Genomic DNA, 23,156 nt, shown 5'->3' with positions numbered 1-23,156 from the left:
CGGTGAATTAATCATTAAAGTGATTTTAAACCTCCAAGATCATCGAAGAAGAAGACGCCATTTTGTAGCTTCGCTCATTTCACACTGATCAACAATATCGAATTTTACCTTTGAAAAGGGCAAATTTCTTTACTTTCTTCACTAGAACGACATAAGTTTGAAAGACGAAATCTTGGAAACAACATTTTCATTGGTATTCTCAAGAAAAAAAAACAAGAAAAGGTTGTACGAAGAGACAAAACGCGAGCTAAAGGACGGACACATACAGACTTCCCATTTTGGTTGACAAATTTGTTTTTGGCTGGCGCTGGGTGTAGTAAAGTTAACCTGAAACAGAAGTGTATCTCTCGATCTATGAAGCGTAAAATGTGTCAGGGTAATGTAAAAAGGACTCCTGACGAACATTTATCAGAGACAGAAATGTGGTCGTTTTTAGAGTCGGCTTTGGACAAGAAGCGTGCGGCGAAACGGAAAAGACCCGATATGTACAGAGAAGCTTTACTTCAAAGAACTGTTCAAAGATTAAACGATGAAATAACGGAACGCTCAATGAAAAGGACTAAAAGACGAAAAAATGAAGAAAAATACGAGTGGCAAAATGGACCAAACGGTTGGTGTATGACGGACACAAGTCAAGATGATGATGATATACTAGGTATAAATTCTTTCCTCTCTGAACTAAGTAGTTCAAAACCCAGGCCTAAAAGAGAGGAAAATAATAATAATCAACAAAAATCGGTTTTGCCTAGCTTTAGCGAAACTTTTAGGGAGAATAGAACAAAAAAATCAAAATCCGTTGATGGACAAAGGACAAAAACCAAGATGACTTCGCCTTGCCGGCGCGCTGGTCTGTTTCAACCACAAATTTCACTTGTTGAAAAATTCCATTCCCTGTGTTGTTAGGGATGAGAACTTGGTAAAATAATGATATTTCTAATGTAATATTTTGTAGATAGTTATTGCGAATGTTTTTTTCATTCACTTGAATTTTGAAAACAGGTTTGAGATTTTATTACCTGGTTTAAAATGGAAAATTATCAGGCGTTTATCAAGACATTTCAGCGGTTGTAGTTATTTATACAATTTGTTGTGGAGATATTTTTCAATAAAACAGAGGTTTATTATAAATGTTTGAAAATATGCTTACATATCTTTCTATTTTTCACCAAAGCTACTCAGTGAAAGGGGCAATAGTTCTTGACTGGAACAAGCAGTTGTTGGCCGAGGAGTATCAAGATGTGAAATGGTGCTTATTTTTTACTTTTTTCGTAGTACAGGTTTAAGTAAATGATGTATTCTGCAGATTGAGGGAGTTAGTGCTTTTAACATATTCTGTAGTCCATGGTCAAAAGAGAAGCCAAGAATTCAAAATGGTTTGATGTATTTAGGCATAACTATAATCCCCATTCCTGAAATAATCCTCAAGACATTCTGGTTTTCTATACAGGTGCCTTTGGCATCATTTAAGTGCTGGACCCAACAGGGTGTTGGGTTGTGGGAATTGTTCAATTGCAGAAACATCACGGAAATGGTATGTATATTTCTAATTTTAAATAGTCAGGTTGGCATTTCAACAAACTGTATAAACCTAACACTAAATTTGAGAGTAACCCTCCTTGCAACCACAACTTATAGTGATATAATTATGTTAACTTTTTTACAAATAAAATTTGTTTAGAAATTTCTTGGATAGTTCCTCAGTTCAAGTATTTGCCTGCGGTGAACTATTTCAAATGTTGAAAATATGATGAAGTTGATGTGTTCTAATTAATGGTTGATGTGTCGCCTTGGTAGATTTGTCGTGTTGGTAGATTTGGTGGTCCATGAAGTGTGTGGTCACACTGGTTTGGTAGTTGTGTAGGGAAGAGTGTGTATAAGGGTGTAGATCACTAGATAGCCTGTTATTCTTCATGAAGTATCCTACTTACATCAAATAAAATAGATATAGCTCCAGGCACTACCATCCAAATTGATAAAAAAAAATCAAATGAAGTGTAAATATTATATTCCCTATCTTCTAAAAGGCCACTGGCATAGAGTTAATTTCAACAACCTTACAAAAATCATCTATTCTAGACATGGAGATAATACCTATTTTGTACATTGTAATCTATTAGGGTCAAATCTGATGTTTGCATTGGTACAAATTTGAAGAATAATGTTAATGTTCCAAAGAAGGAATATCACAACTGATGTGAAATTCAGGCAAACTTATTCCTTTATTCAGATTCTTCATTCATTTGACATACAGTAGACATTTATTTGATTTAATTTAACAGATTAGACTACTTTGAAAGAATGCACTTACCTGATAATTTCAAACACATTTGCTTTTAGCATTCAAGTCCCATCTCTCTCAATAAAGATTGCAAAGAAAGCAGTATATTTCTCAAGTTGTCTGGTTGGTTCCAAATGAAAAATTAGGCCGGTATCATAATCAGGCATCCATTTAAAGTTATTGCTTCTAATATGAATTTAATGCTGCTGGATGGCAGGCAAGTGTTTATTGCGACCAAAAATTGCAAAGTACCTTGTGTGTTTGCATCCATAAATTGTGCAGGACATCAATGCCAATGGCGCGTGAATTTCCTGTAAGAAGTCTCGGTAGCCTCTGTCTTAAGAAAAAGTGGAAATTGAGCTATTTTCGCCTATTCAACCGTTTGGGAATTTGGGGTCAATAACAGCCTTGATCTTCAACTATAAATTCAGTAATTCTTCTACCGCATGTTGGCTTCGAGTGTGTGAACTGTTACAAAAAATGTAGTGTCTTCAAATGTGAAAATATTGCTGCCCGTATGGTTAAACCATGCTCACCACAACCTTTGTCATATTGGTACCTGATCATTTGTATACCATTGTGTTGTGCCAAGTTTCTCGGTGTTCTAATGTATTCCTAAAAGGCTATCAGGTGAAATCCAGATAATACGACAGTTGCAGATGTCGGTATGTCACACAGAAATTACTTGAGATATACAATTTTGTTCCTTTTGCATGCAATTTCTTTCTAATTTGGTGATGCAACTTCAGAATGCAAAAATGAAGGTGTTACAGTAACTTGGGTGGGATGGGGCAACTTTTATTTTGGTTGAATTTCTAGGATGCGTTACTACTCGTCCAGCTGTACATTCTAATATAAAGTAAGATCCATAACAAAGTGGTTCCGGCTAAGAAGTAATGGTTTCAGCATGTTTTTCATTCATTCTTCATCGCTCGCAAATATCATTTCCAAATGATTTAATGTAATGGGAAGAGTGAGTCGGTCAATAACCAAGTGAGTCTCTTCAATGCTGGTCTTGAATCACTTTCCGGTCGATTGTGTGTGTTCCTACTTTTCAGAGTCAAACTGCAAGCAAAAACACTTAATATAACAAGGACAAGGTACGAAAAACTTTCAGCTGCGAGTTTCCGGTTTGCATTTTTATACGATTTTTCAGAAAAATTATCTACACCACAAGAAATTGCAGAAAAAAATGAAGTGAAAATTTTTGATGGAAAAGGTTTTGACATTGTATCTTCTGGCTTTCGTGTGCATGAATTTGTATCGTGCCCGTTCTTTCCTATCCGATCTTTCAGCGAGCGTGGATTAAAAGTGAATGGCTTGGACTCTTGATATTAACTTGAAGAGGTTAAATTTAAAGTTTTAAACCGTTTGAAAAGGCGTCCAACTGCGAAGAAAATAATTTATTGGTTCCGGACTCCATGTCAGACGACCAGTTCTTTGGAATTTGAAAGATCGATTAGCTATGCCTATGATATTTTTGAAAGAAATCATCTGAATAAGCGTGAAAATGAAATAGAACGGCTCGTATAATTTTGAAGGTATGCAGATTATTTTCGAAAAAATGTTCATTTTTGTGCGTCGTCTTGAAAACATTCTTTCAGAAAAGCATTGAAAAAAGATCCAATCTTCAGCCAATCGAATTGATATTATTCAGCAAGATGTGTTAACGTTAGTCATGTTGCGACTGAGGTCTCATTGGGAAAGGTACAACAGAGTATGCGAACTTTTTGTATTTGGTCGCGTTGTTTTTATGTTCACTTTTGTAGAAATGAACTAAAAATTTTCAAAAGAAAATCTATATCTGGCGTTGAACATCGTATGACAGCAGTTTGAATTGAGAATAGAAAAAGAATTTCAGTCTTTCTGGTTGAAAAGAAAATGTATAAATTGCCATTGGAGGAGTGATATAGGCTGTCTTGAAAACATCAAATGTGCTATTAGTCTTGGGTACCTACTGCAATTTGTGTCCAGAAAAGTTCAAATTTGAAGAATATATAACGAATGCGAAAAAGTCTGGTGTTGCAAACAAAAGAAAAATGTTTTTAAAAAGGTACCCAATGGTTTTATATTTCTCTTGCGTGTTCCGTGTTTATGTACACCATTTTAGAAATGCAAGTCCACATTGCCGAAAAGACAAAGCCACGCCATTTCCTCTTCATAAACCTTTTGAAAATGTTCCATCCTGTGGCATGCATGTAACGAAAAAATGTCGAAGAATAGGACTTGGGACTGGTGCGCCAGCGTGGTGTGTTCGAGATTAAAAATTTGTGCGCTATTCAAGAAAAGTAAAATGTGGGGTATGAAATTAAGTGGCAGCTGTTAGAAACCTGAAATTTGTACTTTTGTATTCGTTTCCAAAATTGGAATTTTGTGTGTGTGTTCGAAAAGGTTTGTTTCAGATTCATCTGGAATGTATTTGATCTTGACCAACCCAGCATTTTACCTGCGCCTGCGGTGGAAAGCAAACGTATTTTTAAAAAGATGCAAAGGTACGCTTCCACAAGTGTTATGCGTTTCGAATTCCATTTGTGTTCATGCAATTCTAGTCCAATCGAAGTCAACTTGAACGATAAATCGCAGCTCCAAAATCGCGAAGTATTCAATGGAAAACGCTAACCAGCTATTTCATACAGTAAAATTTTCGAAAAGGTATGAGAACTTCTTGCGGTTTGTGTGTTTGTATTTGCTTGCAGTCTTTGTAGATCGATCAACTCCGATGAAGGTTTGAGTGTTGGAAAACCAGCGTTTTGCGGAAAATGACCTTACAGCGCGAAATCACACGGTAGTTCTGCTTTTTGTTGGTTCGTTTTCGTTTGCAAATCCAGTCTCTTGACAGGAAGCCGTTTCCGATTAATGTGAAACCGACTCGAAAATGAGAACATCCAGCTGCTTGAAAGAATTCACTGAATTGCGTCGTTCTTCGCGTTTTGCAATCATAAAAGGTACACGTTTTTTCCCGCTTTGTGTTTGTTGCTTTGCATGTGCCTAGATCGGCAGGATCCAACGAAGTTTATGAAGACGGAACACCAAAAAGAGCGAATAATGACCATGCGCAGCCATTCGCCGATGCGGATATTTTGCTTTTTGTTAAATTTGTCAAATGCTAAAAACTCAACAGCAAGAAAGAAAACCAGTGCAAGTGGGACCGCTAAAACAGGTATGCGGAACGTTAGTATGTTTTGCGTCAGCTTTTTAAGAAAAATGCCAGCAACAAATTTAAAGTTGAAAGAAGATTGAAAAGGAATGAAGAGCCGAGGCAGTCTTGCGGAAGGTATGCATTCTCGCGGAGATTCCGTTTTTTGTTTGCATTTCGAATATTATAGTTACAGGCGCGATCGTGGTTCGCATACGGTTCTGAAGAATGAAAACAAAAAGGTACAAACAAACATCGTGTGCTTTGTTGTGTTTGCTTTCCCATCCACTTTTTCAGAAAGATATTCTTAATTTGGCTGTACAAAATAATCCGTATTTGGAATCTCATGATTGATCGAACGGAGAAACGTTACAGAGGGTGTTAAGAAAAGTATACTCGAATATAATTGTACTACAATAAGCGTTGGAGAGATTTCATGAACTACAAATCAAGAATTCGGTTGTCTTTTTGTTTGTGCGAGACGCCAGACGTTCAGAAAAGCGCGTGAAAATACTTCAATCGTGAAAGCTTCATAAAAAGATTTGAAACGCCGCAGAGATGATTCGGAATATAAAAAGGTACCCAAAACGTTCAAAATTTTGCTTTCGTGCGTTTGTGTTTATGTGTAACCTTTTAGAGATGCCTAAGTTAAAGAAAGCCGAAGCCGAAGTTGGTTGCCTTGTCGAAAATGCTGCATACGATCTTATGTAAACAGAAAAAGGTCAAAAAGAAAAGTTTCTAGAGATTAGAGGTTTCGTATACTTTTTGTATTCATTTTTCGACCGAATTTTCCATTCGGGTGTGTTCGGAAGGTTTGTTTCAGAATTGCGTTTTCGAAGATTCAAATGAATTCCGATGAAGGAGCCAGTTGCGAATTTGTAGTTTAAAGAAGTTTATCTCGAAAATCGGGCAACATTGCAAAAACGGCGGAAAACAGTCGCATTCTAAAGAATCCAGAGGTACGAGGTGCTTTTCTTTTCAAATTCCATTTGCGTTCCATTCTATTTCAGTCGATGGCAACTTGAATGCTATACCGCAATATTCAATGGAAAACAACTGTTTCAAATAATAATATTGCCTGAAAGGTACGCGATTTTTGTGCGCGGTTTGTGTTTTCGCTCGCAGTCTTTCTAGATCAACAAACACCAATGAAGTTTTGAGTGTGGATCGCCTTGGTTCGTTGTTGCTTCTCTACTTCCAGGCCTCTATCAAACTAATTCCGAATGAAAATATATCATTGAAATCAGAACGCTTTGATAGAAAGGTATGCGGAATTTTCTTTTCGTTCGTTTGTTTTTGCATCCAGTATTTCAGAAACTCCTGTCAAATTGGAGGTAAAAGATTCAATCGTAAAAGAGACATTAGCGTCCGAAAAGCACGAAGTATTCGGTATTATTCCGATTGGGTTTTCGTTAAATCATTTTGGCCAACGTGAATCAAGAAATGGTATGTGGTGGGTTTGTTGTCATCGGTGTTTTGTTTTGTTCCGAGTGGTATATGGCTCCCCGGTGGTGTTTCTGGTTACCTGAGGTTCTTTCAGGAGAATGGGCAGAGAATGTTCAATGTTCTGCAAATAGGCTTGGTAAAACCTCTGCAACTGTTGAAGTCGTGTTTTGAGAAAGATGAAAAACGCGTGTAAAAGGTAGGATTTTTCGGTTTTTCGTTCTTATTAGTAGCCAAAATTCCTTGCAGGTGATTTGAGAAGATGGAAAGGTATTACATGTTTGTATTGTGGAGTGTGCACACCATGGTGTTATATGAAGTGAAAATTATCAGTATGGTCGTTATCAAGATTCATGTGAGAGTCAGCTTGGGTCAGCCAAGGTGTGGTCAGCTTCATTTGGGGGTGAAAATGTGGTGCAAGATGGTCTGATGGAACGTGAAGATATTGATTTGGAGATAGGAGTCGGATGTTTATGCTCTTTGCAGTTTTGGAGGGACCTGTTGCCTGAATCCTTTGTCTAGGTGAATAGATATATACGTAAACTAGCAAGATGAAGCAGACTGAATGGGTGGGATGTGAAGAGTGGTCTTCGACTAGAATGGCTTCGAGCTGAAAGAAGAGAAGGAGATGTAGGGTTAGCTGAACACGAAAAGTCAAGGAGATGTAGGGTTAGCTGAACACGAAAAGTCAAGGAGATGTAGGGTTAGCTGAACACGAAAAGTCTGCTGATGAAGTGGTGTTTGGTGTCCAAGTGTTGGTCAGTCATCTCTGCGTGTGATCGGTGTGGAAGTGGTTGCAGATGTCCGGAATCTTTTGGGAAAGCGTAGTGAAGTGAAGAGAAGCCATTAAAAAGAGTTAGGAGTTAGGGGAATATCAAGAATTAGTGAGGATTGGGATGGAGAATAGAAGGTAGGATTTTCTTTCTTTTAGTTTGCCAAGATTTATTGCAGGTAGATATGAAGAAGGCGAAGTGTAAAGTAGATTGATCTCGCAAGGCAAGGAATGAATTGCACAGTTTGATATCGAAGCGTTCGTTGAGTGGGTGGGCTGTTGGCAGGACTTTATCGAGCTGTTGATGGAAAAGGTAAAGAGTGAAACAGAGTGGCTGTGAGGTTGGTGATAATGTCTGAACTACAAGGAAAATCCAGAAAACGTTGGTAAGACATGAAGAAGAAAGGGTGCTGCTTCCTGATGTCGTCTTGATGTCGTGTTCTTGTTGCCCGAGTTTTCTTTGCTGGTGCGGTATGCGAGTGAGACGACAGAAGACATGAATAAGAAAGTTAAGAATAGAAGGAAGGATCAACAAAGGTGTGGTGTACGTGAGTGTGTTGAAGGCACTAATATCGTGAAAGGTAAAGTTTTATTTCTGGCGTTGTTTGCTGAGATTTAATTGTAGGTAAATAAAGATATGAAGTGTGGTGCAGAACGATTTTATGGGGCATTGAGGAATTACACAATGAGTAAAGTTGAATAGACTTTGGTGGTGGTGAGCGACGCTTTTAGATAAACGAATAAAAAAGATGAAGAGTGCTACAGGAGATGGTTTGTTCGAATGAGAGTTTAACAATGGTAATGAGGGTGAGTGAGGAAAACTATAGGATTTGATGAAAAGATGAAAGGTATGGTGCTTCCTGGTATGGTATCCCTGTTGGTCAGCAAGTGAGTAAAGCGCAGAATTAGAAAAATGCTGAGAGAAATGCTGAGAGAAATGATGACAGAGATTTAATATGAATGGCGAAGAAAGCGTAACAAGGCGAGGCATGCGAGTGTGGTTAGGTAAGATAATCTTATTTTGTAACTAGGATTCATTCCAGGTGAAAGAAATGAAGTTGGGTTCAAGCAGTCATAATAGGATGATCCAAAGAAAGATATATTAGTATGTGGGATGATGTGATACTTCGACTGTACAGAAGGAAACAGTGGTGGAAAACGTGGAGAAGAAGCCGTGAATGAAGATGGTAATGCTGCTGTGGCTAGGTCTTCTGTTGGGTTGAATAGTGCAGATGGTGAGATTGGTTTTCTGTAGCGTCGGAGAAAAGCAAGACATGGTGACAACGCAATAACGAGGGAGGGTCAGATTTCTAGGTGCGTTCCATTTCGATCAGGATTTCTTGGTAAATGAAGGAGATGAGTGGGTACAAATCACGGCGGGATCAAGGTCCATGGCGAAGACATATAAGATCAGATGTGAAGGAGAATGGTATGCTGCTTTCTAATGTTGTGTTCCCGTTGGCCGCCAGTCTTTCCTGCAGGTCAGTGAACTGGTTGGTGTTGTGGTGCAGAATGTTTTGTTCGATTGTGGTGCAGTGTGAACTAAAATGAGATAGCAGTGTGCGTGTGGCAGGAGATCAAGAAAGAGGAAGGTAGGGTTCTTTGTGGAGTATCCGTCGATTCTCTGTGCATATGAAATGAAAGACCAAGTATTATACGTAATGGCTTGGTTGAGAGAAGTGCTGTAGAAACTAGAACAAAACGGAATAAAACGTGGATATAGAAGACGGATGAGGTATGTAGCTTCATTGGTATTATGTATCTATATGTGGTATGTGTTCTCTCGGTCAGGATTGGTATAGAACGTTGGACCTAGTGGATCGTGAATCGGCAGCCGAGATTCTCTACAGATGACTGAGAGTGGTCTGGTGTATCCTGGTGTGTGGTGTGAGCTTGGCAATGGGAAGCAGAGTATCTATGGCAGGTGTAATTGAAGTTGGAATCTGTTGGTAGCTATGATTTTCGACATGCAAATGATTTTGAAGAATGTTAGAACAGAAAGGTGTGGTGAACTATGAATTTTGAAGAATGTTAGAAGAGAATGGTGTGGTCAACTATAGTAGAGTGTAAACTGTCAGAACGACGAGGATCCATGGTAGGATTAGCCTAGAGAAGGGGAATGGAATGAAGTCAGTTGGTGGGGCAATGATTCGACAGATCAAACAATTCGACAGGCAACTATGGACTGAATCAACAGAGGTGTGGAAGGTAAGATTTGTGGTTTTGTATCTGTTGGTATGGATTGCTGAGATTCTCTACAGATGGAGTAAGGCGGTTTGAAGGATCGTGGCAGTTAGAGTAAGGCGGTTTGAAGGATCGTGGAACTAGCAGATAATTTGTGGCTGGAAGGCGTAAATGAGCGACGAGAGATTCCTGGTCGTGTATCACTCGGCAGATATGATTCTCTAAGGATGAAACGACGTCGGCGGGGAGTATTTCGATGAAGTTTCATTCCACCTGAATAACTTGGTAATTCCTGAATAACCATAAATAGGATGAAGAGTTCTGGATGCATACATAGAACAGCGATGAAATATGTCTTTAAGGGAGGTAAGATCCTTTATATAACCTGTTTGTTGCCGTCGACAAGGTTGTTCTGTAGGTGGTATGTAAGTGGGAGCGGTCTTGAACTACCGAAGATATAAGTGAGACAAATGAAGATATGAAGGTGGATGTGGTCCGGAATTCTCAGCAGCTAGGAGAGTGGAAATAGAATAGGATGGTTAAAGCGTGATTGTAGGGAATTCGTAGATTAAAAGAAAGAATCATTTGGCAACGATTTTGGTTGACTGGGAGAAGAGAAGAAATCGGGGTATGACATGCATTGTTGCATTCGTTTTTGTGCAGTGGATGTGGGTTAGATTTGTTATTAGGTATCGAGATTGAAAGCAATACAAGGATAAAGAGCAATGCTGCTAACATCGTGATATGGTACAGAGAAGGAAGGGAAGAAGTAGGTTTTGATTGGTTCATCGTGTGTCTACGTGTCCGGAATATGTGATCAGGTTCTTTCATAGTTGTCAAAGAAGAGAGAAGAATCCTGAAGAAAGGGAAGGAAGAACATGGTTTGAATTAAGGTCTCCGTGTCTCAGTGTATTGGTATCCTATTGTGTTGGAGTATGCAGTAAAAATAGAGGAAGAACATGAAGAGAAAAGGGGAAACAACGTGATAAGGTATGATGCAATGTGTGGTTGATATGTTTGTTGTCAGTTCTTTTTGTAGGATTCAGTGAACTGGTGACTGGTCTACGTGTTTAGTAAAATAATCTGGTCTATGCAAGAAGACACATTTGTCCAATAGTTATGACAGAGGTGAGGTATGGATTTTGTCGAGATTGACGGATGAAAACACGAAATATACTTACCGACATGTTTTTCTAGACATCAATTCAATTGACCATGGAGACCAGAAGCTAATCCTGTCAGAGACGAGATGGTCCCGATGTTCTGAAGAGTGAGAAACGTTGAAAACCTCAAGAATTCGTGTGATATTCGGCGGAATGAAGACCACAGCTGAACGGATGATGAAGAGCAACAAAGGAATTCCAATCCTACTATCGCTAAAAATGGATTCGAACATTAAAACTTTTGCTATTTAACCCCCTATAGCTCGATATGTACACTTGCATTGGGGTAGGGGAATACGTTTCCAGAACTCTGGTTTTTCGTATCCGGCAAGTGTAGATTGTATTGTAAAATATAAAATCTTGGCACATTGTAGACGCATTTTGAAAAACAGTAGTAACTTTGTGAATTGTAAATAAAGATGTGTCGAGAAATTTGTTTGTTTTGTGACAGGAGTGATGATTGATACTAGTTCCATTTTAGCACAAGCAAGCAGTTCTTTTCATACTTAACTTATTGCACTGACAACTAAATGACACAAATTGCACTAGGGAGCATGCTAAATAATTTGATAATTTCATTTCTGCAAAGAAACAAAAGTGTTTGGTGTAAGAAAAGACGAGTTGATTTGTTTTTAAATTTTCTGTCTGCCATGCTCTTCTAAAGTGGAGAGAGGCAAAAAAGGCATTTTCTTACATAAATAACTATAATCCGCCATAATATCGTATTTACAGCAAGTTAAACTAAAAAACGTACTTCTTATTTAATTTTTTTTGAGGGGGGGGGGGGGGGGGTGACGGCCAGCACCTAAGTTCGTCAAAAAAAACGAGCTATGGCTATGAGGAGCGGGAATGTTCGGAGAAGATTTCTGTGTGACTCTTGGTAAATTGCTTATTAGTTATTACGATCGGCAGCAAACTTTCCTTCGGCAAAAAGAAAAGGTTCAGGGGGACCACAGTGCAAAATTTTACACTCACATCCCCCGTCTAAATCTGTATAGATGAATGAAAAATAAAAGTAAACTAACCTGTCAAAGTAAAAATCAAATGCAAAACGAACTTATGTGCAAATACATACAAGGTATTAGGTCACTGTTAGATTGCAAGGAAAACAAGCATGTTAATGCCTGTGTGTTTACTTCCGCGTCAAACAAGTACACGTGCACATTTCTGCATAACTCTGAGGGAAATCCCTTTCATGAAAAGTTGGGAGAATTTCATATGGATCAGAAATTCTTACAAACATAATGAATTCTTCCATTGATTTCCGCGGCAAGTTTAACTCAAAACTGAGCGCATTCTTCGCACAACTTCCATTTTGTTTAAAATACATGAAACGCTAACCGTATATTCGAAGTGAGATTGTATTTTACGTGCGAAATTTGGTCATAAAATTTGTGCAAATGTTTTCGCATGCAAAGCGAAGCCCGGGAAAACTGGTTTGACCGGAGAACCGGGTAAAAGCGGTGTGAACTGGCTCAATCCAATCCGTGAGAGGCTGTGAATGAACTTTGTAATGGTGGTTGATGAAAACGCGGTCAATACGAACGATAGCAGCTAACATTTATGAATTTGAAGCGTTTTCAATGCCTGTTGCAATGACTACTGTCGACCAAGCGGCTGTACTGTTGGATTTCAACCAGAAACTGGACATAAACCTATTAGACAATGTTGTTTCATGCTTCTATAGCAGCGAAGGACCCGAGGTAAATTTGATTGTGTTTTCTACTATGGACTTTTTCAAGAGCTTTGCCTCGGCTCCTTCGGCCTACCACCGTCGAATAAACTTCAACGGTGTGTGTTATTTTTAAATGTTTTTATTTCTTTAGCAAAAGGCTGCGGATCAGGTCCTAACACAGTTGAAACAGCACCCTGAATCGTGGACTAGAGTTGACAGCATCCTTGAATATTCGAAAAGTTTACAAACAAAAGTATTTATGATAATATAGCAGCGTTTAATGAAAATTCTTCGCACAAAACCATCGGGAATTTCATATAACTTCTCCCTGTATCATTTTATAGTATTTTGCGTTGCAAGTTTTGGAAACTGTAATAAAAACTCGCTGGAAAGTGCTCCCTCGGGAACAATGCGAAGGTATTGAGTAGAATTGCCTAATATCTTCAAAAAAATTTTCGTAAAATTTAGTAATATATATTCTGCTATCGTTTGTTAGGAATAAAGAAATATATCGTCGGTCTTGTAATCAAGAACTCTATGAGTGCGGATAATCAAATAGAGGTGACAAATTTTCTCCCTTTTTTTGTTATACGTTTGCTACAAAAATACCTTCAGTTTGCCAGAACTCGTTTTAAATACAGCGATTTTTAAGACATTTTTTCATTATTTTTTATCAGAAAGACAAAGCTTACTTGGGGAAACTAAATATGATTCTGGTTGAGGTGAGGTTTAAACTGGTTTGATAGCTTGTTGTGATTGAGCAATCCAGAGTTGCTCCTTGTGCGAGTTTTCTACAAGTTATGGCATGTCAAAGAGCAATAATTTTTGGCAACTGAACAGAACTATTCCTTTAATCTCTATATTCTCTGTGGGCAGGACGAGTTTACATTGTAGTGGGCTACTTGAATTTGTGGGCAGAATAATTTAAAGTTTTAATCATATGACAGGTGCATCAAAATGAAATCGACTATTATTTACTTTGCATAGCAAGCAAGTTCTTTAAACCAGCCTTGAAAACATGTTTTCTAGGGGAATCGTGATTTTTTCAACCTGGAAATAACTTAACTGATCCATTTTACACACTGATCTGATTTTACAGGGCAATTTTTAACACTGATCTCATTTGGTTAACTGGAATATAAAATCTCGAAAGCTTTGGAAAATTAGAAGTGACTTGTCTGAATGTGCCAGCTTAAGATCGCATCAAATTGCATACGTTTTGCCAATCCCTGTTTTTCTCCTTGCCATAGATCTTAAAGCATGAGTGGCCTAAGAATTGGCCAACATTCATCAGTGATATTGTTGGAGCCAGCAAAGCGAATGAAACCATTTGTGAAAATAACATGAAAATTTTAAGATTATTGAGGTATGATAAGGCAAAATAATTTAGAGAAGATTCATATCTTGTTATAGTTTACCCTTTATCTCAACTCTGTTTTGTTATCTTTTTGTGATAGCGAGGAGGTGTTTGACTTCTCTAGTGGACAACTCACACAAACAAAAGCTAAGCATCTTAAAGACTCGATGTGCAGCGAGTTTTCGCAAATTTTCACCCTATGTCAGTTTGTAATGGTATGCAGTTTATTTTTCTTTCATACTAAGGTCTGAAAAGAGTTCATACCAAAGTCTAATTCATATTTTTATTGTCAGGAAAATTCCCAAAATGTTCCTCTTGTTGAAGCAACTTTGCAAACTCTGCTAAAATTCTTAAACTGGATTCCACTTGGATATATCTTTGAGACCAAACTGATAAGCACATTAATATACAAGGTATATTTGTTGTCATCTCAAATTTGTTTGTACATGTTCCCCAGATCATTTTCCCCAGTTTTGCAAGTGCTTCTTTTCTCTTTAGTTCCTAAATGTACCCATGTTTCGAAATGTAACACTGAAATGTCTGACAGAGATTGGTATGTGATTCACCTGTTCATCCTTATGCACAAGAAGCTGTCACAATTTAAAAGCTTATCAGATATATGTCTATATTTTTCCAGCTGCCATAAGTGCCTCTCAGTATAATGAACAGTTCATTCAGCTTTACACTTTAACTATGACGCAGTTGAAGCAGGTAATACATAAAAAAAAGGAAATCACAAGATGGTAATTAATTGAGTACAATTTGGGATAAATAGTAACAAGTGATGTTTGAAAATTTTGCCAATATTGGACAAGCTCAAGAGTCCAAGAGTACAAGAGTCCAATTTGGTAATATTTTCAAACATCACAAGTACTATTAATTTCTAAATGTCTGAGCAACATTGGATGATAATTTGTTTGTTATTTGCATGATGAAATTGTACAATTTTTGTTGCGCTTTACTCAAGATCTTTTGAGAAATAATTTTCAATTGAAGGATAATAGCTTTTTGTCAAAACCCAGCCCTTCCAGACTCTTCAGTATTTTGTACTTTTTCCAGTATTTTTGTTTACCTTTCTGGCCTTTTTTATCTGTGGCTGTTTCGTCTGTATGCAAATGATTTTCTGTGATTCTGCTCACCTCAGATGCTACCAATATCCACCAATATCAAGGAAGCTTACACAAATGGAAGAGATGATGAACAGAAATTTATTCAAAATTTAAGTTTGTTTTTATGCAGCTTTTTGAAGGAGCATGGACAGCTTATTGAAGCTAAGGTATATTTGAAATGATTATAAATAAATGAATTCATTTATCAAATATTTTTAACTGATGTGATTTTGTATATTAAGGTTGATCTTCACACAACATTATTAGAGGTTAGTCACTGTTAATATTGATAACAGGAATACACCCCACCTCCTTACTATTCCACTCTTACCTATCCTTCCCACCCCTACTATTTCCCCCCTACTATCATTCCTCCTCCATCCCCTACTATCTTGCCCCACCTACCCCTACTAGCATGCTTCAACCTTCCCTACTATTTTGCCCCACCTACCTCTGATAACTTGCCCCACCTCTCTTTACTATCTTGCCCCACCTACCCCTAATAACTTGCCCCACCTACCCCTAATAACTTGCCCCATCTCCCCCTACTATCTTGCCCCACCTACCCCACTATCTTGCCCCACCTCCCCCTACTATCTTGCCTCACCCTTCCCTACTATCTTGCCTCACCCTTCCCTACTATCTTGCCCCACCTACCCCTAATAACTTGCCCCACCTACCCCTACTATCTTTCCTCTCCCACCCCTACTATCTTTCCTCTCCCACCCCTACTATCTTTCCTCTCCCACCACCCCTCGCTTGTGTTGCCTACAGCTCCCCTTTTTCATCCCCACTTATTTTTCACCTCCCTATCCCCCTCATATATCCTTTCCACCCTTCAGTTTTAAGCAAACCTCCAGCTACCCCTTGTCATGAGAAGTTCTACCTGTTCAACACTCATGAACTCCATCTATGTTCCATTTTCAGTCTCTCCACTACCTGGTCTTGATATCTGAAGTTGAAGAAATTGAAATATTCAAGATATGTTTAGAATACTGGAATAGTTTAGCTGGTGATCTTTATAGAGAAAGTCCTTTCTCATCCTCTACCAGCCCCTTGCTAATTGGCACCATCCAGCAACAGCATGTGCCCCCAAGAAGACAGATATATCTGCTGGTTCTCTCCAAGGTAGACGTTTAGAATAGAAAGACCTAGAATATATTATCATAAAATAATGTTGTGCTTCAACAAAAAAAGGTTTCATGTTTGACTCCATGTATCAACAAGAAAAAACTCAATTTTTAGGCAACATTTGAGGCATGGGTATTTCAGCTTGGTGCAAATATAGAAGTGGAGTTTGGAGCAGTGAAAACCAACATTTTTTTCTTTATTTTTCATTGTAGGTTCGAATAACAATGATATCACGTATGGCCAAACCAGAGGAGGTATGGAAAGATGGATTATCCTTTCTTAGCTCTCTTCCAAGCTATTCTTGTCCTATTCAGAGTCCATCTCATTCCATTTTTTTTCATTGCCCAGGTTCTTGTTGTGGAAAACGATCAGGGAGAGGTTGTGCGTGAATTTATGAAGGACACCGATGCCATCAACTTGTATAAAAATATGAGAGAAACTTTAGGTATCTATGGATTGTTTGCTCATTTGAAAAAAAAACGGTTTTTTGCACCACTTAATGTATATACCACGTCATCCTTTGCAGTCTATTTGACACATTTGGACTACCAGGATACTGAAGTTCACATGACGGAAAAACTCCAAGCCCAGGTCGATGGTTCCGAGTGGTCTTGGAAAAATCTAAATACGGTAACTCTTTTGTAAAAGCTTATTTTATCAACTAATCGACTGTGACGTAAAACAATTCGCTTCGCAAAATCATCAATGTCGATTTTCTGACACACTGAAGTTGGACTAGACTATCGTTATTTGTTTACACAGTTGTGCTGGGCCATTGGGTCCATTAGTGGAGCGATGCATGAAGAAGATGAAAAGAGGTTCTTGGTCACCGTAATCAAGGTAAATATCGAAATATATTGCCACGTTTGCTGTTGATTTAGACTGTTACACAGTACCTACGCACTTGTAGTGCATCTGAAATACATGTATCCTCCGGCTCTTGAGGCTATTTTACAGCCCAATTTCATTCTCTTTTCAAAAGGACTTGCTTGGTTTATGTGAAATCAAGCGTGGGAAAGATAACAAGGCTATCATCGCTTCGAATATTATGTACATTGTTGGACAATATCCAAGATTTCTCAGGTAGATACAGTAAAATACAGTTTTGATAACCACACGCTATAACTACATTGCCATGTTCCTCATGGTAACAAAAAAGAAACTAAACTTCGTTTATCCTGCTTTTTAAGAGCCCATTGGAAGTTCCTAAAGACTGTTGTTAATAAACTCTTTGAGTTCATGCACGGTGAGATTTTTCATTGATTCACGTGAAGATATCCTGAAAGATTTCTCGAAATCAAATGTTTTACTGTTTGCAATTCTCAGAAACTCACGACGGTGTTCAAGATATGGCTTGTGATACATTCATTAAGATCGCTCAGAAATGTCGACGGCATTTTGTAACGGTGAGTGTCAAACGGGGGACCACGAAATCCTGGCCTGTTAAAATCTCGCAAAATTCTCGAAAGGCTGAGTAAAAAAGCCAATGTATAAGATCGACTTTAGTAAGTACAAATAGTTAGGACCGCACATAGTTAATTGTAATTTTTATCGATTTTTGATCTGAAAAGAAAAATGGTTATTTTACGAAAGACATTATCGTAAATGGACAAATGAAACAGGTGAGATCAGTGGTCTCAGTGAAGACTTGTATAGCCGAGTGAACAAAAAACATCTGTCGTTTCCCGAGTCTCAGTTTAGTGCGTTTTAGTAAGCATCGAGGAACATTGCTTTCGTGATATTTCTTCAAATCATTCGTCAAATTTTGCTGCATTTTTTCTGTCGAATGAACAATATTTCGTATCTTTCATACTTAGCCTTGTGTAGTCCTAGTAAAGCCCATCTACGCTGATGATTTTTTATACACAGTGTTTAGGGAAACTTTGTTTTTTCTAGGTTCAAGTCCTACTAAAACCTATCTATACGCTGATGTTTTTTTATACACAGTGTTTAGGGAAACTTTGTTTTTTCTAGGTTCAAGTGGGTGAAGTGATGCCATTTATTGAGGAGATACTTAACACAATTCAGACTATCATATGCGATCTACAACCCCAACAGGTATAGCGGGATGTGTGAGCTGCTTTTTTCCTTTATGAATACTGCTCAAACAAGGTTACGAAGTTTCCTATACTGTACTTAGAATCCGATTGTTTATTCCCTTAGATTCATACATTCTACGAAGCCGTTGGATACATGATTAGCGCACAGTCTGTAAGTATCTCAAGATCTTAGTCTCTCAGGAAGAAGCCAAAATTATCCTCACACAAAGCTGACTGATTATTGATCATTTCAGGATTCAGTAGTCCAAGAAAGGTTGATTGAGAAATACATGTCTTTACCCAATCACGTGTGGGACAACATCATCAAGGACGCCACCAAGGTATAGGAGACTAACAGATTGTAAAATTATATTTTGAAGCGATCTATTATTATGAGAATTCTAATCAAGACGCGTGTGGTTTTTCCCCAGTCTCTATGATATGATTATGATAGAATAGGAAATAAACGATGAACTGATTGAACAGATATTCCTGGGGCACGCCCTAAACTGGACCACTGTTTTTCTTCTGATGTGCTTCCGTGATCTTTCAGAATGTCGATACGTTGAAAGACATGGAAATCGTGAAGCAGCTGAGCAATATTCTAAAAACAAACGTCCATGGTTGCAAAGCTATCGGCCATCCCTTCGTCACCCAACTCGGTCGTATTTACCTGGACATGTTGAACGTGTATCGCTGTTTGAGTGAAAACATTTCCTCGGCTGTGGCGGCAAACGGACCGGTGGTTACGAAGCAACCGCTGATCCGCGCCATGCGCGGTGCAAAGACGGAGACCTTGCGATTGATCTCGACTTGGGTGGGAAAATCTAGCGATGCTAAACTTGTGTGCGATAATTTTATTCCTCCTTTATTGGAAGCTGTCTTGGGCGACTATCAGAGAAACTTGCCCGCGGCGAGGGAACCAGAAGTCCTCAATACCATGGCAACTTTGACCAATAAACTGGGGGTAAGGATGTACATGCAGCAGCTACCATTAAGCCATCGCTGTTTTGCTCGAGTTGGAATGCCAGATAAGGCCGTTTAATTTCATGAAATTGAAAACAGTTTTTCTTGAATGTTTTTCACTGTCTAAAACAGCTTCTTTGTCTCGTTTGAATATTGTTTGTTTCGTTCGTTAAAACATGAAGTTCCTGTTTTCTTGTTTTTCAGCATTTCGTGACAGACCAAGTGCCACAGATACTTGATGCTCTCTTCGGCTGTACTTTGGAAATGATCAACAAAGTACGAGAAATTCAAGTGTTTTTTTTTAAGTTACGAGTTTTCGCTGCATTTTCCTTCAGATTCCTAATCAAAATTTACTATCTTAGGATATGGAGGAGTGGCCAGAACATCGAACGAATTTCTTCCTTCTTCTGAAAGCCGTAGTGGAACATTGCTTTTCAGGTATGATCTGTTTATATTCCCATCCGTCGTGAGTCCTATGCAAACAAGTGCCTATTTTCTTTTTTAGCTTTGTTGAAAATCCCAGCAGAACAGTTCAAATTGGTCCTGGATTCCATCGTCTGGGCTTTCAAGCACACGATGCGGAACGTTGCTGACACAGGTAACAAGTCTTCTTTGTTGATTTCTTTTGCAGGAATTTGTTATTCAAATAAATGCAGGGTTGCTAAACCTTTTCTACATTCCCTTATAGGTTTGGAAATTTTGTATTCGCTGTTGAGAAATTTTGAGAAATCCGAGAGCTCGTCACAGAATTTCTATCAAACGTACTACACGATGATCTTACAGCATATCTTCTCTGTCGTCACCGATACTTCGCACACCGCCGGTAAAGCTTGTGATATATTGCTTTGATTGTATTGATTTGATAATATTTCCTGGATTATACTTGTTAGGGAACATTGATTCGATAATAATGCTTCGATTACATTCGTTTAATATTTATTCCTTGGATTATATTTATTCGAGAACATTATTTCGATAATAGCTCTTTCTTCGATTATCCAGGTCTCAATCATCATGCGACGATTCTTTCTCACATGTTCCATTTGTTGGAAGCTGGAAAGGTTGTCGCGCCTCTCTACGATAAAGCCCAACATCCTGGCGTCTCGAACAATCATGTAATAGATGAAATATTCTACTCTCTCTTTCCATGAATTTTTACCCCGCACCACATTCGTAAACAGAGAATAAACGACGAACTCTTTGATGTCTCTTTATAGGAATACATCCATCAATACGTGTCGAATCTACTGAAGCAAGCATTTCAACATTTGCAATCGTAAGTAATGAATTTTTTCATTGATCCTGCTAACTCAAGATTCAACTTGAAGATGGAAACAAGTCGATAGTCCTTCATCCTGGAGGAGGAATACACCCCTTTACGTAGCAGGACAGGGGTGTACCCTGCATGGGGTGTCTTTTTCAGAAATCGCTTGAGAAGCTGATTGATTTTATATTCTTTTCAGAGATCAAGTACGAATATTGGTTGAAGGGTTTTTCACGTTAAATCAAGATATACCAGCATTCAAAGAACATCTCCGGGATTTCCTCGTTCAAATCAAGGTTATTTTCTTATCCACTATTCAGGGGCGAACAATGGACGTGAAGACCATCCTACCATTTTTTGCCCCTCGACGTTTTGCGTATTTAATTCTCAAATGTTCTGTGTTCTCTGGTTCTCATAATCTATCATCTGTATATAAGTTTTTTATACGATTTTCCTTTTCAAGAAACCACACTCAATCTTCTTCACTTTGTCTCTCAGTGGTCAGGCTGCCATGATTCTTGGCAGCAGTCTTTCCCATCCTTTTAACAAAATTTTACTCTTCTCCATATCCATTCTTGATGAACTTATTCAGCCTTGTTTTCTTCCAGGAGTTTCGTGGAGAGGACACGGGTGATCTGTTCTTACTGGAACGAGAGGCTGAACTCAAGAAAGCACACGAGGAAAAGCGACAGATCCAATTGACGGTACCGGGAATAATTAACCCTCATGATATCCCAGAGGAAATGCAAGATTAGCTTGCCCCTCACCCACCCCCATGTTTTATCACCACCTTATCTCTCCCTTCTCGCGCACATCGCGAAAGCAAGGGGCGTGTTTTGTAAAAATCAGAGGTGATTTACCGTTTTTAGCTGGTTTTTTAACCAGAGACCGTCATAGAAAGTTGTCAGTTCGAGGGTATTTATATACCCTGGACAGACCATGAAAGATCATTACCATGGTTACAATGCTCGGGTCACCGATCCCAGGGACAAAAGTACCATATCACTAACGGTGGTATAAACACTCTTGGGAACCAAAGTATATCACACCCGGAAAAATACCAGGAAAACAATGTACCATAGCATGGATACCTGGTTATCCAAACCACCTGTGCTTTAGATGCTTCAGACTTTCGGGACTTAATACGTTTGTTAAAGGAGCCTTCACTTGTTGCCAACGAGTGGTTTGAGAACGATCCTTTTTCTAAATATCCATTCCGCTGTTTGTGCATTCGATTGCAACTTCACTCTGTCCACGTATGGTTCATAGGTCCAATCTTTCTTTCATTTTTACTCCTATCTTAGTTCTCTTTAATTTCCAGTTTATGGTTCTACAAAAACTTGCTCAGTCATGTAAGTTAGAAATAATTCTTTGCCGGCCACAATTCAAAACAAAATGTATACTTGATATCAATAGTCTATCATATTTGCTGTAAATACCAAGGCATATTTTTAGAAAAAATATACTAAGATTATACATTTAAGTTTGGTTTTCTAGTTTTCACTAAATCTAAAATCTCTCAGTTTTGAAACCTCTACTAAGATGGAGAGTCCAGTACACTGCTGACCTATTTAGGTCAGTGATCGGTGCCTTCACTTATTAATACATGCGCGAAACGCTCTTCAAGTAGTTTTGCGTGATCGTCTCTTAAGTAAGAAAATAGATAATATAAAAAAACCACTACCCTGCACAGAGATGTTATTAGAAGATAGTGATAACGTTTTTATTTACGTTTTCCTTCGCAATCAAGATGACAAAACACGTGCGCGTGATCGATGTATTTCACGTATCGCTGATTTGTTCAAGTGGCCGTAATATCCACAATTTGTATGTGTCTGTAAACGTGATCACATCTCTTTAAAGCGTTATTGAACTTCTTGTCCAACGTACCTATGTACGATAGCTTTCTTCTAGAGTTTCTCTTTATGTGACGCGATGGAGTTATCACGTCTCGTGTACTCAGACTCGTCTCTCATCAGCTGTGGTGTAACTGCCAAAATTAGACAAAATATTTTAGGCATTTGTCACGAAGAGATGAGGAATTGTTGGAAGACGCTACCACACTGATTATTGGTTGTTACACTAGAAATTTTGCAGAGAATACTAGCTAGCTACTTTCTGAATTAGCTAACTAGGTTCTGGATCAATATTGCACTAATATTTCGCAATCTAATCGGTTCAACCTAGCACTTAAGCCAAAAGGTGGAGTAGTGGAATTTAAAACTTAACATTGTAATGTGATACTTCGAGTCAGGTATTTACGATAATACTATGTACAGATGTGAACAAACGCTGTACGTTCTCATCTAGATTTAACAACAAGGTGCGCACGCCAATTTTCCCATATACTGATTTACGATTAAACACAGGCAATGGAACGATCTGTATTCATCCCTTGCTTCTCGAGATTAAGCCGACGCCTTAAATTTTGTCCCACTAACTCGACAAAAAAAACATCGTCAAATCGATAAGCTTGGGTATTGAATTCTACTCGGGTGACTGTGGGCCGCTTCCAAACGCATTTCGTGCGCGACATTGGCTCATTCCGTGGCTAATAGCTTCGGTAATGGCCTACTTCCGTTATTGTGTTTTCTGTGTGTACTGCTGATAGTGTGCATTTTCACGCATTTTCACACGTT

General features: G+C 38.4%; 1 protein-coding gene and 1 long non-coding RNA gene across 4 annotated transcripts; both read left to right on the top strand.

Annotated features, from left to right (window-relative positions):
* Nucleotides 1-899: 899 nt before the first annotated feature.
* LOC114522333 lies at nt 900-11,408 on the top strand. 2 transcript variants are annotated; one of them, XR_003686895.1, is made up of 5 exons: nt 900-916; nt 1,172-1,246; nt 1,448-1,531; nt 1,679-10,941; nt 11,011-11,408. It is a non-coding gene; the product is annotated as an uncharacterized LOC114522333 (long non-coding RNA). The 2 variants fall into 2 exon arrangements; XR_003686896.1 differs by having other exon boundaries at nt 1,679-10,946.
* A 1,015-nt stretch (nt 11,409-12,423) lies between these two features.
* LOC114522214 (exportin-1-like) lies at nt 12,424-21,998 on the top strand. 2 transcript variants are annotated; one of them, XM_028542848.1, is made up of 33 exons: nt 12,424-12,679; nt 12,803-12,904; nt 12,996-13,068; nt 13,148-13,212; nt 13,329-13,373; nt 13,902-14,017; nt 14,109-14,223; nt 14,302-14,421; nt 14,507-14,561; nt 14,646-14,719; nt 15,153-15,284; nt 15,360-15,386; nt 16,045-16,245; nt 16,461-16,502; nt 16,597-16,693; nt 16,775-16,878; nt 17,011-17,088; nt 17,231-17,331; nt 17,439-17,494; nt 17,575-17,654; nt 17,820-17,870; nt 18,223-18,306; nt 18,412-18,459; nt 18,542-18,628; nt 18,841-19,254; nt 19,458-19,529; nt 19,616-19,691; nt 19,759-19,851; nt 19,942-20,076; nt 20,256-20,368; nt 20,471-20,529; nt 20,717-20,813; nt 21,126-21,998. In XM_028542848.1, the coding sequence occupies exons 1-33, from the start codon at nt 12,500-12,502 to the stop codon at nt 21,270-21,272; spliced, it is 3,339 nt and encodes a 1,112-aa protein (XP_028398649.1). In that variant the 5' UTR covers nt 12,424-12,499; the 3' UTR covers nt 21,273-21,998. The 2 variants fall into 2 exon arrangements, with proteins under 2 accessions (XP_028398649.1, XP_028398651.1); XM_028542850.1 differs by lacking the exon at nt 17,820-17,870 and having other exon boundaries at nt 12,425-12,679; nt 21,126-21,996.
* Nucleotides 21,999-23,156: the final 1,158 nt, after the last annotated feature.

This window comes from Dendronephthya gigantea, unplaced genomic scaffold (assembly GCF_004324835.1).
Source record: "Dendronephthya gigantea isolate DGI-Jeju-01 unplaced genomic scaffold, DenGig_1.0 000022F, whole genome shotgun sequence".
Taxonomy (NCBI): Eukaryota; Metazoa; Cnidaria; class Anthozoa; order Malacalcyonacea; family Nephtheidae; genus Dendronephthya; species Dendronephthya gigantea.
The sequence above is the reverse complement of the archived record's forward strand: the minus strand, read 5'-3'. Positions and strand labels throughout refer to the sequence as shown.

What these genes read in the sequence shown, in the direction of transcription:
- LOC114522214 (XM_028542848.1), top strand. Translation starts at nt 12,500, where the DNA reads ATGAAAACGCGGTCAATACGAACGATAGCAGCTAACATTTATGAATTT. An exon ending in CTTGGAAAAATCTAAATACG is followed by an intron (nt 16,879 to 17,010) that starts GTAACTCTTTTG and finishes TTGTTTACACAG; the next exon opens with TTGTGCTGGGCCATTGGGTC. An exon ending in ACATGATTAGCGCACAGTCT is followed by an intron (nt 18,460 to 18,541) that starts GTAAGTATCTCA and finishes TGATCATTTCAG; the next exon opens with GATTCAGTAGTCCAAGAAAG.